Below are 18073 nucleotides of genomic sequence, written 5' to 3' on the forward strand. Positions count from 1 at the left end.
CTTTCAACACTTCACCTTTATCAGAGTTAAATGTAAATTAACATACAATTGCATTTTCTGTGCATTCTTCAGTTACTATCACTCGCTATCAAGCAAGGTAACCCAATATGACTCTACTTTCCAAAGGAAGAGGAAGCTGATCGGAGCAGGTCCCTCAAACTGATCCGTATGATGGTTTCCTGATCAGTCTTCACTATAGATCAGGTTTGGCTAAAATGTTTTTATTAAGATTTGGGATAATTAGGGGCCACAGTTAAAAGAAACCCGCACTGATTGTTGTTAGCAAGTTACACTGTTTGTTAAAATAACAGAGGGCAAAAAATAGAAAGTCTGGTCAGTTTGACATCTCAGGTTCAGAGGTCATTGAGCAAAACCTTTGCCTTTAACCAAAAAGGTGAAGAAACCTCCAGCTGTTCGACTTTGCCCTCAATATTCCTTTATTCATCCCTCGAGGGGAAATTCCCAATTTCACAGCAGCATCAATAAAGTGAATAGAATGTTAAAAGAATGCATGCAAGTTAACACAGCAAGTATATACAAAAGGGTGGGATAGAAAGAGAAACATCATCCTAAAAAAAAAAAAAAAATTGTAAATAGTATTTAGTATTTACACTGTTAATATCTGTTCAGTCATAAAAATCCATAGAAAAAGAGGGGATCCTCATTTTAAAATCTCTTGTTGAGTGAGAGGGAGAAAGGAGGAGGAAGCAGCCTCTTTCCAACACACCGGTTTACAGAAAACATGGGCTTTAACATTAACCTGGCATGTGCTCCATTGTTGACATAGGTCCTTTTGGTTTTACAATGTGCATCTTCATTCATGTCTTTGTGCATATATTTGCATGCATCCTCATCCACGGATACATTTGGAAATGTCTAGTCAATAATTCAGCCTCGTGGTTTGACCCATTCTTGTGCACTGGACCAATTGAACGAAAATGCAATTGGGAAAGGGAAGTTAACACATGGGAAACGAGTGGGAAGCAGAATTACCAATCCACACGTTTAACTCAACATACAGATAAACAGACACATGCACACACACGGGCACACACACACGCACACACACACACACACACACACACACACACACACACACACACACACACACACACACACACACTTTGACACCTCGATTGAACTCTGCAGACAGGATTTAGTGGTTTTCTGTGGGAGCGCTTTGATGTCCTGCAGACAGCAGTACCGCCCCCTACCCTCCAACACACACATACATACATGCACATACGCATGCATACACACACACGCACGCACGAACGCACGCACGCACGCACACCTACAGACCAAAGACCAAATTGTCCACCTTGACCCTGGCCCACACTTCAGCAGTCCTTCAAGCAGACAGACAGGAAGACAGAGAAACAGACAGACAAGACATGGAGGGGAAAGACGCAGAGAGAAAACACAAAGGACTCTGCATACTTTGTAGTTTTACAAAATAACCTTTTGTACTGAAAAGCAAGTACTTTATTTATCCTTTAAAGTTGGCTGTACAACAGTGTAACAGCTGCTGCAACAAAGGACAGAGGATCACTTCACACACACACACGCCCAGAAGCCTTTATGTCAGACACACTCCATTCAGCCTGGAAATAAGGAGAGAAACTGGGTAGAGGACTTTGAGCAGAGAAGCAGGTGGAAGCAGTAAATACACTGAGGTGGGAAAAGAGAAGACAGATCATCACATAATGGTGTCGAAACAGCGCCCTTATGTCCTCCTAATGTCTTCTTTCAAGGAAAGGGTAATAAAGAGAAGGAAGGTGTTCGTATCCTTCTGTGTGGTTCTGAAGTCACACTTTCATAATAACTCAAAAACCTGACAAGTAATCCATATGAGAGCCTTTAGAAGGCACCTGTGGAAAATATACATCGTCAACTTTTTCTCCTTATCCTAAATTTACCTTGTACATCTTCTCATACACCTGTGTTATCACTCCCATTATACTTGGAAAGTTTTTTTTTAACATTGTTGAGGATTTGTTGCCATAAACTACCCAAGTCAGGGAGGAGTAACGATGCAAAGGGGCTCAGCGTGGAGCGACTCAGAGCTGCTGCGAGTCTGGATGACTGAGAGAAAGACAGAGAGGGAAAGAAATAAAAGAGAGACAGAGAGAGAGAGAGAGAGAGAGAGAGAGAGAGAGAGAGGGAGAGAGAGAAGAGCACACCCATCCTGAAGTGAGCAAAGCAAACTTTCAAGAAGAAAGTCGCCCAGATGCCACGCGTGGGAGGCAGCCCTTATTTATTTATTTCTGTTTATCTGGCTGTCAGTAATTTATTCCGAATGCGCTGTTTAAAATACTCCTTCTCCCTCTGTCTCTCTGTCGCTTCCCCACAGATTAGAGGGGGGCTGCGACAGGGCTGCGAATCCCCTTCTCCTATATTGTCTAACAAATATCTAAAAGGGGAGGCAGAGAGCACAGCGGCTCTTGTTCTTTCTCAAGCGCTGAGCTGAGACAAAGAGGTGTGGTAGGATTTGTTGCTGTATGCTTGCACCTGCTTAACAGTCGGAGATTGGTTCCTTGCGCAGTGGGTCTCAATACAAGCGTAAGCAAACAGCAGCACGCACACACTCCGACACGCACACATGAATGCGCGCGTGCACGCGGACCGATGCGTGCAAGCAGCAGTCTCACCACAGGTTTAATTTGCAAAGATTAAAGTCTGCAGTGTGTTCAGTGTCACACAAGCACATGCGCGCACACAAACACACACACACACACACACACACACACACACACACACACACACATAAAACAACTGGGAGTTTGAGTGCTTGGCTAAGTGTTGTTGTGGCCTGGAGCATACTGCCTGCTGTTTCTCTCTCTCTCTCTTCTTCTCTCTCTCTTGCACACACACACACACACACACACACACACACACACACACACACACACACACTCACACTCACACTCACACACACACACACACACACACACACACACACACACACACACTCACAATGAATGATGACATGACACAAAGCCTGATGAAATGATATGTAGGAGCCCCCTTCAGAGTGCAGGGCTCACCTAACACACACACACACACACACACACACACACACACACACACACACACACACTCAAACAAATGAAATCTCATCATATTCAGATAGAGAAGAAAGGATTACCCGCGGCTGATTGCTGGATGAGAACATGTAGGAAGGGAATTGAATCCTCATTCAGTTGGTGTGTGTGTGTGTGTGTGTGTGTGTGTGTGTGTGTGTGTGTGTGTGTGTGTGTGTGTGTGTGTGTGTGTGTGTGTTTTACCCTCTTTCTTTGACCTCTCTGTAACTTACTTCCCATTCAACTCAAATGGAACAGTTTTCTTATTTAATTTTTTTTTAAAAGCAGGTCAACGCAGGTCATTTTTGGGCTGATGGGTGTTCATGATGATGCATTTACATGTTCTGTGTCACAGCAGACTGAATGTGTGATGTGACACCTGAGATCTATCTAAAATGACCTTAGCGAATTGTCCCATTCTGCTTTGGGTTGTGTCTAACTGTGTGAGCCACCAGCACTTACAATGTTCATGAGTGTGAGCAGGTACTTCTGGACATGCTCCTTCCCATGAAACTGGACCACCGAGTCGTCGACACCCAGCAGCACCTCGATGTTGTAGGCCCTGTCCAGGCTCTGTCTGCGCATTCGCCCCGCTCGCGTGTGGTTGATGCTCTGCTCCACGCCACGGTACAGCGACTCCAGGTCCATCAGACCACCGAGATCAGCGCCTGGAGATAGACAACACACATAAGAGCTTTGCCACTTACATATGCAGCGAGACGGGTCTTTAAGATTTAAACTATTGGCACGTGAACTCACAGGTTTCAAGGATGAAGCGCAAAGAAAAAAGACCCGCTTTCCCTTTTATTTGGAAAGTATAGTTGATTGAAATGCTGGTCAACAAATCTCATTAAATGACATCCAACTAATTCTATGTAATTCTCTACAAGGATAGGGCACTTTAATAACATAAGCATGTAATCTGTGATAAACTGCAACCAGCCAGAAGCTTGGACAAGCACCAGGTCAGCCAGCATCATTCAGTGGATTAAACCTGAATTATCTGTTGCCACAAACTGAGCTGAACTCAAACTAAAGCAAGACTTTAAATCACACAGCTCTGCACCACCGTGGCACGCTGGGTATTAATTAAATCATTGGAAAGAAACAACTCACAAACAAACCTGAACGTTTATCCATTTAAAGCACAATGAAGTATGTTCGGACATTTACCAAACGTAGGTCAGATTGCTGTGAATTGCCTTGTTTCTGAGCAGAAGTCTGTCTGCAAGTGTTCTGCTCAGCCGGTGTGCGTCTCCACCTGCCTGCCTCTCTCTGTGGTGTTACGCTGTTGTGAACACTTTTGTTGCATGTTTGCCGCGTGCCACGCATTCGTGTCCGCACATGTGTACCGATTTGTGCGCCTGCATGTTGATGTCTGCGTGTCTGTCTCCTGTTTGCTTTCCAAGCCACCAGTTGACGGGAATCGAGCATGTGTGTCCCTTATAACTGGTGGTAACGGTGCGGCTATCCTACACAGATCCTCTCCTAATCAACCAAATATTTCTACTCCCATCTGAATAAAAGCAGCAGATGGTGCTTGCTAAACACATGGATTAAGACAGCTCCCTCACACAGGGGCTGCCCACCCTGCTCTTTTCTTGGCTTGCTACATGCTGGGAAAAAATTGCAGTTTACACAAGAAACTCAATTTGAGGTTATTTGGAGTATGCAACCTACAGCGGCCTGGATTCGTTCCGATCGCTGAACACTCCTCTGGTTTTGCCTACACAGGTACGTCAGACAGCGTATTGTTCTGCTGCAGTCCTGACTCCTCAACGACTGTATTAAGTTTAAATGTCTAGTCTGATCCTGTTTCTCTTTTTCTTGGCAAACAGTCGCAGTCAGTGAGGATACGGAAGATAAATTGTCCTGTCTCCAGAACCAAGGCCATCCTTCCCTCACTGGCTGTCCTCCCTCATCATCCCCCCCTTTCTTTCTTCCTTCTGGTATGTGGACACAGTGTTACCTTGCTTGTACGGAAGCTGCGGAGGGCCAAGTCATGCAGTCTTGAACATGTGGTCTCAGTGGATTCAACAAAGCACTATCCTCCCTGACTCCAGCCGTGGCCTCCCACAGCCAAGGATGATACACAGCACAACTCATGGAGCGGCGTGTGTGCAAGTGTGTGTGCAGGAGCTTGTGTGCGAGTACTCTGTGGACAAACATTTCCAATTGGGCTATAAATCACTGTTCCAGCAGGAGCTTTAATTTAGCTGAAGCTTGGGTGCAGGGCCGACTAACTGTAATGGATATGCTGCTTTTTGACTGTGGAGCTTTATTTAGAGGTGTTGGTGGTGAGCTGATTCAACACGTGGCATGAGGGACAGGCGGCGCTCCGGTGTTTCGACACGTACGATTAGAAGAAGTGTTGAGCGGAGGGAAGAAGAGAGAGGGAAGATGCAAGACGAAGATACTGGGAAAACAAGAGGAGAGAAAGAGAGATCTGCCACCTTGTCTCCCAATCAGCAAGGGGCATCCCGCTTTCCCACTCCCTCTTATGCAATGTTTCCAAGGCAACGGGCTCATGGGTAAAACAACGACCGCGTGGCTAATATTGGCTCCTGAGTTGCTAGCAGAATGAATCTGGAAGTCTGAATATGATCCCATATCTGCCCACATTCCAGTGAGTGACAGAATACGCACATAGAAAGGGGGGGTGGGGTGGGGGGAGACTAAATTCTCCTCTCATTGTCTCGTCTGTCTCTATATTAAAGATTTTTGTAGCGCACACTTTTGTTATGTTTCATAGAGCCATTTCTCACACACACACTGAACATTTCTCCTTGTTAGTAAGAGGAAGCCGAATTTAAAGCGGTGCAACAACCCTTCCTAGTTAGAGCTGCCTTTAATGAGCCTGATGTCATAACCACACCATCTGCTTTTAAAGGCAGGTCCAGATATTTTTACCTTTTGCTTATGTAATGTTGAGACAAAACACGGAAAGAAAAAAATTCTATTGTGTTCTCACTTTTAACTCGGCGCCTTCGCAAAATTGCAGTGCCTTGAAAACTGCGAATGAGACAATGCGGGGACATTGCATAACACGGGGCCACAGCTGTTTGGTAAGTGGAAGGAATAAGGTAGACATAACTCAAAGTGACACTGGCAGAGTGGGAAACAAGACGCGACTAGACCAAAAGGTTGGTATAAGGGCTTGACCAGGTGGCAGGCCCGAACTATTTAAACTGCTCCGTTTCATTGCACCTCTGTCCTTGCTTACACTCTGCTAGAGCACTATTTTTCTCTCGCTTCAGCTGTTTTGGAACAAGTTTTTTTTTTTTTTTTTTTCCCAGAGAACACTGTGGAGGAATAAGGTGCAAGAGAGATTGAGGGAGGCGGTGAGGGAGGTGAGAGGTAGAGCTGAGGGGTGTGATGGATGAGACAGAGAGATGAGAAGAGACCAGAAGGACCTTGGGTGTTGTGAGTTCCGCTCCAAGCTATTGCAGTGATCGAGAATATCGCTCTCTTGTAGATGCATCCGAGTCTGTCTGTGTGACTGCGGGCGAAGCGTCGGGGCACGCCGCCGTGTTTCTCACAGCAATAGCTTACATTAGCCTCTGAAACTGATATCACTCTCAACCTACAGATAGGAGATTGATCGTAACAACGTTCATTTTTCCCGTCTTTCTTCCTCCGGCCGCACCTCTTACACGCACACACACACACACACACACACACACACACACACACACACACACACACACACACACACACACACACACAACCCTTCACAGTCCCTCCTACCTGAAACTTTTCTTTACTTTTCCTGCCCATTCTCAATCCTAATTTACATTTTCACACTCCCGTCTGTATCCCTATATATCAACTCTCCACCTCCACCTCCACCTCCTCACGCACACGCACGCACGCATGCACACACACACACACACACACACACACACACACACACACACACACACACACACACACACACACACACACACACACACCAACCTCTCGCTCTCAGTTTTCTCATTCAGGTGGGGTATAGAGTGCGGCCTTATTAGGAGACAAAGGTTCTTTGTCTTTCAACCTTTGCAAAATGTCAAGAATGTCTGGTTGCCCGCTGAATACGAGGTGGGGGAGCGGGGGGTTCAAGAGAGTAAGGAGAGACTATAAGCCACAACAAGAGAGAGAGAGAGAGAACGGGGATGATAATTCAGGTCAAGCCACATCTTTCTACTGAGCAGGGCTCTTTGGTTTAAGGTGACTGTTTGGCAGTCAGGTGTGGCACATCGCTCTGCTCTGCATTCAGAAGATCTACTGTATCCTGACTGACTTCGACCTTACAATGATCACTCTGGCCACCTCAAGGTGGGTGTGCACAAAGGTGTGGATCTGGACGAGTTTGCATGTTACAATATGTTTCATGGTCCTCCCACACGGCAAAATAACTGTCATGTTCTTGTAACACAGAGCTTCGTGAATTTATGTAGACTCAGTACAGGATTTACATACACACAAAAATAATCACCTGTTGACAATATATTTATTTATCAGGGTTGGGTGACTGGCAATACTTTTATTGCCCAGGTGGCATCTAATACAGAATAAAAGAGACATACAATAAACAAAGAAGGCAGGTAGAGGACGATTATTGGGAAACCAGTTGTGTGAAAGCGATTAAGTATGCTGGGTTTGAACTTCTGTCTTTACCTCTCTTTTGTCATTCTGTACATAACTATGAATGACAGGAGACACTGTCCACCGGCACTATCATAACAGGCTTTTTGGAACAGCTACTAAAGCTTTTGCCTGCCAAGGTCAGATCACCCCTACAGTTCCTTTTGAGCACACCCAGACATGACTTTAGTGTAAACAAAGTTAAGTCTTATTAGCTATTTGAGAAATCTGATGGTTTGTTTCAGTAATTATTGAGAAAACATTGCCTATTGTGAAATAGTACAATAAGTATTACACATTAATAACATGAAAATTGTGTACTCAAGTGACTTTGAGAGTGTCTGTCTAAACGCAGTCTTCCCTCAGGAGTGATTCAAATCTTTAGTGGTGCATTTTTGTTATTTTTCTTTATTATTTCTTATTTTTCAACTCAGTCCTGACTTACCAGTGGCAACAGGAGGGGGTGGTGGTGCAGGGATAGTGGATTCATTAGCGCTCACCTGAGTTCAAGGCTGTCTGTCCAGAGGGAAGTACAGCTAACCACACATATGAACTAATTTACTTACAGACACGTCTTGGTCACATAGCTCAGGCCATGGACATTTTGTCTCCCCGCTGACAGCTTTATGGGCTGTCAAAGTGATGAGTGGCTCGGACAGCGGACTGTTAACGCTGCCGCTAGCATCTGGGCAGGTAGCGACACTCTACGCTGTCCCACACAATGTCCCCATACTGACTGCTCATTATTTTGAAGCTGCCATATGACAGCTGTAAAGGCTACAGAGTGTGGAGCACAGAGTGAACTACGCTTCCCATAATCATACTGCCGTTAATTATTTAGATTGGCAATCAGCAATCTAATTTTACATGGACAGCTCCCTGAAGACCGTAATAATTATTCATACATCAAGCACTGAACTTTGTCCATTTATTAATAACCGCTTGAGGTTAGGGCTGTTTTTATTTTTAACCGTGATTTCTATAATGCTGATGAGATGTTTTGAGTGATCGAGCCTCGGCTGCGAGTTTCATGTCCAAAGATCCATAATATTTAGGCTGATGCATTATATCCCTCTGTGCTCCCTGAAGTGGAGCAGAGGACCATTTTTAATATTGCATGAAGCAGCCTTTATAATCAGCAGGCGAGAGGGCCACCTATCCTTGCCGCTGCTTGGTGTGTCTATGTGGATTTCTGGTGGTTTGGGAGACAAGGCAACCTTTAGTTCTCCTCTCTTACATAACTGTCTGTCTATCAGAAACACACAGGGATGTTGGCTGCTGGGGAAGTGCTGTGGTGCACATCTATTCCCCGTGTGTCCTGCTCTACCAAGGTTTCATTAGCTGAGCTGAGCCATTTCTTCCTAAAGTCTCCGATGCATTGCAGAGTTACCTAAACATTCAGAACGCAAGGCCACCAAATGAAGTAAGTCCTTCTGTGGATTGAAAAGGACAGAATTCCCACTCATGATTGCACATGTTGTTACAAATGAGCTTAAATTAAGTGGTGATATTCCAAAAGCGGCACAGAGCCCAGAGCCCAGAGCCCAGAGCCCAGAGCCTTCCTCTTGTCACATCAATAATTACAGCAAAGAAGAACAGCCCATGTAAACATCCCAAACACATTTCAAAACACAGTAATCCAATCATTGCATTCCACAGAGGCAATATTGTTGGCAAAGATCAATCTTGTCCCCAAACTCTCTCTTCGCACTGTGGTTGGGTCTACAGAGCTCCATGTAAACTGGAGAGCCTTAGTGTCCAATAAGACAGCAAAGCCAGGCTGATATAGGGCTTACTGCAGGTCTCATCCAGTCTGAAACTGACCTGTCTGAGTGCCTGTCTGCCTGTCCTTTCCAGTGTCTGTCTAAATCTGCCTCAGAAAGCCAGACATTTAGAAAGGTCTCTTATGAAATCAAAAAGTAGGAAAACATCTCCAGCCATGACAGGGCAGTGAAGATAAACACATAAAAGCACCAGTATGCAGACTGCAGCATATGCAGAGGTGGCACATTCTTCATCTACATCTCTTATTACTGTCTTATTAAGCTCCACTGCTCGTCTTCTTCAAGAAAACTTGAACAACGATAGATCAATCTTGCTGGGAAACAGTGTGTGCATCAAGAGGGAGATAAAGAGAGAGAGGCTGACAGCAAAGTGCAAGGTCCGGCTCCCTGAGTACCCATAATTCTCAGCAGAGACAGTCTCCCGCTGGCTTGAAGGGTTTGTGGCCCCCTTGTGACCTCTCCCCCCAACTCCACAACCTCTCTCTGCCTGTCACCTCTCCCCTTCTGTAACCTCATCCTCGAATCTTACAGTATATATCAACTCTGTCTCCTAAAAATGATGCATATATTCAACTCATTTTTGACAGCAAATATGTTTTGTAGGAAGCTTAATGCTGCCTGGATTATGCTTTCATCAACAGAAAGAGGAAATATTTAAACTGAACGTACCTGCAAGACATATACAGCAATTTTCACTCCCTTCATTTACACTTCATTTACAGGCTTTTGGCAGACTAGTTTGTACACGAGCAGTGTGATGCGTTTACTAAGACAGCCTTCTTGAAAAAAAGTTTGAAGCTATTTAAAGTTGCCTGATTTGCGGGGTGTGGTGACTTTTTTTATATTTAACTAATGTGATGATACAGTTTGGTGGCCACTTGGTGGCAGTGCAACAAGAGGTAAACACAACACACACATATCACCTTAAAAAGGCTGACTGTCACTGTCAGTTCTCAGTTCTGTAAAGTGGGTTTGTCAGAGCTCATGCTGAAAACAAGAGAAAACCAAAACTGAGCTCCACAGACGTGAAAGTAGCCGCAGAGTTGGCTGCGAATTCATAAAAAGAGAACTGATTATACCAACGTCCTGTACTCGTCGACCCAACCTGACCTCTTCGTAATGACTTCTCTGCACTGGGAATCCATTACCAATCAAAATAATCCATACATCAATTACATTGTCTGACAATCGTATTTAGCAAACCAAATTTGAGTATATAAACCTTGTTTTTAGAAGGGTTGTCTACATCCATACAAGCTTTTATCTCTTGCTTCTGCTGCTGTCCTTCCGTTGCTCGTCACCTCTGCCCTCCAGCATATTCAAAATGGCACTAACTGGCTCATCAGTCTGCAGTGGTTTGACAAATGTGTTACTGATTGGCTGTGAAATGGACTGCATGTTCACTATTCTTTCACTGGGATGTAACAACGGCATGTGTTCAGTTCTTATGTAAAAAAAAAAAAAAAACAACCCATAAATATATGAAATCTCTTGTTTCCGCTCCTTGATTCTCCTTTCTCCCTGCTCGTATCCTTATTTCTCCTTCCTTCACCCATAGCCCCAGGAAATGTCCTGTCCTGTCCTGTCCTGGCTGTGAAGTACTCAAAGAACAGCCAACGCCAGCCACCTGAGACACCCAGCACCACAGTTATTATGACAGCCCAGCCAGCCAAACATCTGTCAACCTGAGCACTGTAGGGATGGAGGAAGCGGAGGAGGCGATGTCGGAGGAGAGAGGGGAGGGGGAAGCAGAGGAGGAGGAAAAATAAAAGTGGGGAAGGAGAAACATGACAGAGACGAGATTAAAACAAAAGCAACAGAGGTGAGAAAGGTTTGGCATCGGGTTCAAACCATCCTGTGACTATTGAGCGAAATCGCTTGACTGCATGATTCCCTTTTCTTTTTCCACTTCCTCATTAGAAAGCAGTGTCTTTTTTTTTCTTTAATTAACACCATTCAGCTTGTGAAGTCAGCTGGTTTGCTAAGGCTTACTGACAAACAAACAGACTATTAACACACTATAAACAGAGCTCAAGTCATGCTACAATAGACTTGAAATAAGTGCAAATGGAAATGCTTGAAACACAGGTGTTAGTCAAGGTGTGCAACAGTCCAGTCACTATAGTCACTCCTTCTCTTTGACTTTACTGACATATCTACATCGCTCTGTCTGTCTGTGTTGTGTTAACACCTGGATGTGATGGACCAGTAAATACTTGTCCCACAGGCAATGCAGGTGGGAACACCCAGACAACAAAAGCTACGACAGCAGCTCACCTGTGTGAACGGCTGACATAAAAAGCAAATGACCCAACAGCTTGCAGGTGTTTCAGGCTACAAGGCTGCTGCCCAATGACCACCTGCAAGCTTTTCTTCAAGTGCTCTTCTCTCTTTCCATTCTGCCTTTGTCCTCCTTCCTTCATTTCCTCTTTTATTTATTAAATGTACCTTTGAAAGTGCTTTTGAAAGGGTAGATATGGAGTACGAGTGGATGGGGGAAGGAGAAAGTCTATCGAAAGGTGTGAGACAATATGTATGCAAATGTTCTCTTCGAGCAGCTCACCAGTGGAGCTGAGCCTGCCTGCCATAGGGCGGCAGGATGAGGATTTATCATCCAATAACACCTCATCATAAATGATAATGATAAACACATAAGCCAGGCTGCGACATAGTTATACACCATCTCTAACCTAGCCACATGAACAGGCTAGTACATCAGCAGAGATATTGTAATGTTTTTGACAATTAAGGCATGGAGTGCTTTAATACACCAAAGACTTGGACACAGGGAGGTGAATAAAAATAAAAGTGTTTTGGCATTTAAAAACTGCCATGCTCTTACACCAAGAATTATTACTGCCTAGTCGGCCCACAAACGCACAGACGGAGTCCTTTTCAATTGCACAGTGCTCGAGCCAGACGGGAGAGAATTAATAAGGCACTACAGTGTATCGGTGTTACTAAATTGGCGGTGTTTCATAACAAAGTCTCTCAGAGAAGTTATCAATTAGAAACAATTAAAAGACCCATTCATCATTCTTACAAAGCCGGCTGCGTACAGGGAGCGACGCTGACAGAGACGCTGATGAAATGTAATCAAAACCGTAATCGGCGAGCGCTCTTTAACAGAGGCGAATGTTGACTGAGCAGAGGTATGTTTATGTAAAGATCACACCTCCAGCTAGCTCCACTGGACAGAACACTGTGCGTGTCAATCAAACAAACACATGGCCACTGAAGCAAAATCTGTGCAGCGAAGGGGGAGAAAAACAGGACAGGAACAGGTTTAAAGTCAAGCTGTGAGGAGGCTTCAAAACATGTTAGAAAAATCACACTAACAAGTCCACCCTTAGGTCCTCGCCGATCCTTAGTACGGCATGTGTCTCTTTGACTTCGAGACCATGTGCTGGTCTATCTGTGTGCATTCTGCTGATTGACAAACAGTTTCCTGCACTGCTTCTTTCCTGGAAAACCCTCACTGAGCCTTTCCCATATTAATGTCCAGGTTATCAGTGCTTTGTTGGTAACCAAGCGAGATAGGATCTTAATGCAAAGATGCACTGGGGGAAAGCAAGCCCTATCCCATACGCAATATATCTCTGAACATCCAACTTCCCCAGCTCTCAGGCCCCCCAGGGGCAATCCTGATGGCACAGGGTGAGGCCACAACCCCCACCTCGCAGGCATATGGCTAATCAATGCGGCCTCTTCCGTACAAAGGTAACTTTATACTTGGATTGGGAGGATAGGGGAGCTACCAGCGCGGCCTCCCTGTCTCTCTTTCCTAATGAAGCTCCCAGGTAATCAAATCACTGTACACACAGGCAGATGGCCAATAAGGGAACAACCACCGGGGCTCTTCGATGGGATCACGGCAAAGTTTTCTGAACGTACCAATGAGTCATTTCTCCTTCTCTCTGCATCCATTTACTGTCAACTAAAACTGTTTGAACAAGTAGCTACATCGGTTTAAAATACTCAATGTTTCATTTATTTCTGTGTGTTTTCAAGAAGTTTGAAGCAGAAACAGCTGAGAAAACAATATAAGATGCTGATCTCTAAAGATGGCTGAAGATGCATTTTCATTTGCTGGACTGGACAAAAGCTGCGAAGCGAGAAGAGTTATTTCAGGCATCCGGGTTTCTGGAAGTTCATGTTCTGTTCATTGTCTGGATAGACCCTCTTTGGACCCCATTAAAGCGGTGCCAAGCCATTGCACCATCCAAATAGCCAGAGGCATGTGGCGTGAAGTTTAACAGACCTTTGTCACAGAAAACACTGTGGCTTGTCAAACACTGGTGCAGCTAACAGAACAGATTAGTTCCACCTGTGCTTCCCTGCTTTGACAAGTCAAAACATCACCGGTGAAAAATGTCAGTGAAACAAGTGCTTTGACACTCATAACGAATCAAGACCCTGGTTCATACAATCTATTCAGAAAGCAAAACGACATGCAGTACAAGTACAAGATGGACAGACTTTTGACAGGGAGGAAAAGAAGACAACAGTGATGTCAGTCAAATCTGCAGCACCTACCGAGCTCTCAAGTTCATTGCCTGAAATTCCTGTTTCCAAAGGGCAGCGTAACAGGTGGTTTGGGAACCATTGGCAAAGACAACATTAGGTGACTGGCAGCTGAAGCACTTCCAAGGACTGGATGGACATGAAAGTCTCCTCTTTGAACCACTGCTATAAAATGTCAGCGGCTTCATCGAAAAAAATCTGGGTAGAAAGTCAAAGAAAAACTGTATATATAAAAACTTCAGGACACTTAAGTTACTTGGGAGTTAAGCAAATGGAGGTGAGGTCATGACATGTTTTGACTTTCCTTCAGATTTGATTGGATCAGTCAAACATGGGCGTGGCTCAGCGAATACAGTGGATACGAAGCTTTAGAGGACTATTGGCCTCCACACCTCCCTCACAGTGGATGGGCAAGAAATTAACTCATTACTGCAGGTCTCAAACACATGATTTGGTCAACAAATGTTCTGCCACCAAACAACACATCCTCCTATGATATCACTCTGCTGGCTACAAGCTTAAATTCTTATAGGCTTTGATGTAAAACTACTCAGACATGGCGTACATTTGGTGTACAGTATTGGTATTCATCCAGGACATTTCTGTGCTGCTGCGGGAAAGTTTATCTAGTGAATCTTTAAAAAATCAAAAGCTAATTTGAAGTGGGGCAAGTATACTCCTCCACCCCTCTCCTCATAAACAAAATGTAACATGACAGCCTAAACACTTAACCACTCCCTTCACAACAACCAGCGCAACCTCAACAGCTGGAATGAAGGAGTGGGCCACATCACTCCCCGAAGTTTTGTCCCAATAAAAATTGCATGACAGCCAGACAATCATCCTGCTGATCCATGAGGAACTGTGGGGGATAAAAGATTGAAGTTAATTCTGAAAACTATTTTGTGTGAAAATCACACATCATTTCCTCATTAGTTATGATCTGCTTGATGAAATTTATACTTACATCAATCCCATTCATAGCAGTAATCCCCTCCATATTATAGGATTCACCATCATTACCTTTCAATCAATATGCTAACAATGGCTCAATCAGAAGAAGTTGGCACTACCGAAGGACAACTGTTGGCAGCTATGCAGGCGACTGGCTCAGGAGGGCGAAACAGGCTGCTGTATGTCCTCCGGCTAGATTTAATAAAGCGAGGTTATTATAAAGGAATATTTTTCCTGCTCTCCCAGTCTAGGAGCTGGCAGTAAGACCTGTCTCATTCTCCTCGCTCTGCAGAGCAAGTAATACCCACTAATCCCAGACACAGAAAGAGGCTGTGGGGATGAGGGAGGGAGACAGACAGAGAGGCCAAGAGCTAATGTCATTATTTACAGTGTTTATGTTAAGTCCTTTCTTCAACCATTCACCCCCTTGCCCTCAGACCCCATCATGTTGGTCTGTGGGTGTAAGAAAACGTGCGTGTGTTTGTGTGCTATCACCAGAGCATGTCCAGTGTGGAGGACTAGACACAGACCAAAGAGTTGCAATCCCCAACAGTGTTCATTTAGAAGGTTCATGCTGGCAATGTGGACACACACACACACACACACACACACACACACACACACACACACACACACACACACACACACACATGCACAGGAAGCTCCCAGGCCCATCCAATCCAATGTGATGTAATCAGATATCTGCTGTTTCCCATTCGAGCCTCTTCATCCTCCGAAGAACAAAAACGACTGACAGAGAGGGAAAGGAAAAGGAAAGACAAGGAAAGAAGAGGAGAGGATGGGAACTAGAGGATGAGGAGTAAAATCAGATTCCTGTTTCGTGTTCTTCCCCTCTCTATATAAGGGAGTAATATGTCTCCATCTATCCTATTGTAATGGAGTAGGTCTCACTACGCTGCCTGAGGAAATTGCCTTATAGTCCCTCTGCCCCTCTTCTATATGTGGACACACACATACACACACACAAACAGACCACACACACTCTCGTGGCCCCAGTGACACTGCTTAAATATTAATGACCTGGTTCTCTCTCATTAATAATAGCTGCTGCACTGATTACTCTGTGAATACCACTGTGTGTGCGTGCGTGTGTGTGTGTGTGTGTGTGTGTGTGTGCATGCGTGTTGACGTGTCCACACACATATGGAAGCGTGCCTACTCGCAATGTGTGAGCCAAGTATTTGTTCTGCCTGTCACTGGCATATTACACTGTGAATCACTCCAAAAGGATTACTGACACTGCAGTGCTGAGGTAAATTAAATAATATTGAATTACGTAACAGTGACAATGTTAAAGGTTAATATATGGTGATAAATCCATTGCCAGTTAATGTCAGCATATGTGTGTGTTTCTGCGGACAAGCACTTCACACACATGAAAAAGAATTATACATGGATAAGCAACACACACACATCCACACACGTGCAAATGCATGGACCTAGAAATATACAGAAACACCCACACAGACGGGCATTCGTTCAGTTAAGCCACGCATGAGGTGTGCGAGATGCAGCTGGCTTAAGCTAGCTTAGCACTAGACACAACACACACACACATGCACACACGCACTAGGGCCAACAAAAAGCATGAGAAGACATCAGTATCCATTGGGCTATAATGGAGAACTTTGCATCCTCCTGCTAAGAATAGCAATACTGTAGCTAGCCACGAAAGAGGAAAGAAAGGGAGGCTGCGGGTAGAAGGAGCAGAGTGATCCGAAGAGCTGTGTGTCCTTTCGTAATGATGAGTCAGCAAATTACAGTGGCACACATGGTAAACAGAAAGCAATCAAAGAAAGGTATCTGCCAATTTAAAATTCAGCTGGTATTGACTTCATACTTACTGTGATAGCTTTCTTGTAGGTATTAGTTATTTGCTTGTTACAGTAAGTATTTGCTCATGAGTTGACATTATGCCAGCTGCTCTTTTTGCTGCTCTGTGCGTGTGTGTGTGTGTGTGTGTGTGTGTGTGTGTGTGTGTGTGTGTGTGTGTGCGTGTGTGTGCGCTTATGTGGCCAACAAACCAACAAAATTCCCTACTTCCCATTGTCCAGATAAATGACACTGAACTGAATAGAGAAGAGGAGGGAGAGAGAGAGAGAGAGAGAGAGAAAAAAGGTACAGAGTATTTCTTTGGATTGTAATGCAGCTACAGGGTAACTGGACACACCACACATGAAAACATACATCTGTACAATCCATGCAACATATGCTTCATCAGCCTCAAGCAGACATAGGAGTCAGACTTCAGTTCCCCATGAGCCCCCGACCCACCGATCACCCACCCTGGGTCTCTCTGGCCCTGGCTGTCGTTGCTTGCATTGTCTAGCCATGGAAATCATCTTATTAGCGCTGTGCTAATGTCTGCTCTGGATTCCTGGGACACTCCGACTGGCCCTATTTTAATTGGCTGACTATTAATATTTCATACGTTTAAATACAGCACGTCACCTTTCCCTGTGCTGGCCCTGACCCCGTGGCTGGCTGCTCAGTATATCAAATGGGGAATATAGATGGGGGGAAATATTACCACAGTAACCTGCCACAATATTGCTGGGGACTTCTTTTTGTGTGTGTCAGAGGATGGTTGAGGTATGTTTTGTCAGCAGTTTGACTGAAATGAATTAATTAAGGAATTGATTTTGACAGAGAATTTAATGGATTACAGTGAGAAGGCCACTAATGGATTAATAATTTGAAAGCTCTGGATTGGCAACAGTTTGATGGAGACAGAAAATTCAAATGTCCAGTGAAACACAAACTTGATGATTCAGAGTTAGAACAAACCAACATGCGGATACATTTGAACACAATGAACCCAACAAACTCTAACGTAAGATGTGGATTCAGTGAGCACTCGCTGTAAAAACTGCAGGTGAGTATGTCGCTCACTCAGAATCCCCCCCCCCCCCCCCCCCCCCCCCCCCACACACACACACACACACACACACACACACACACACACACACACACACCTGGCAGCCCTGGGGCTACCTCCAGGACAGAATGGGTGATGGAGCTGGAGGAAGGAAAGGAAAATACAAGAAGTGGAATAAGTTGAGGTGATAGAAAAAGATGAGA

General features: G+C 44.6%; 1 protein-coding gene across 1 annotated transcript in view; it reads right to left on the minus strand.

Annotated features, from left to right (window-relative positions):
* Window positions 1-18073, minus strand: part of LOC139331472 (A disintegrin and metalloproteinase with thrombospondin motifs 2-like) — a 109903-nt gene that overhangs the window by 23770 nt on the left and 68060 nt on the right. Inside the window, exon 4 of the mRNA XM_070962942.1 lies at window positions 3546-3751. Coding sequence (XP_070819043.1) covers window positions 3546-3751 — 206 coding nt within the window. The remainder of the gene's footprint in view (window positions 1-3545; window positions 3752-18073) is intronic.

This window comes from Chaetodon trifascialis, chromosome 5 (genome assembly GCF_039877785.1).
Source record: "Chaetodon trifascialis isolate fChaTrf1 chromosome 5, fChaTrf1.hap1, whole genome shotgun sequence".
Taxonomy (NCBI): Eukaryota; Metazoa; Chordata; class Actinopteri; order Chaetodontiformes; family Chaetodontidae; genus Chaetodon; species Chaetodon trifascialis.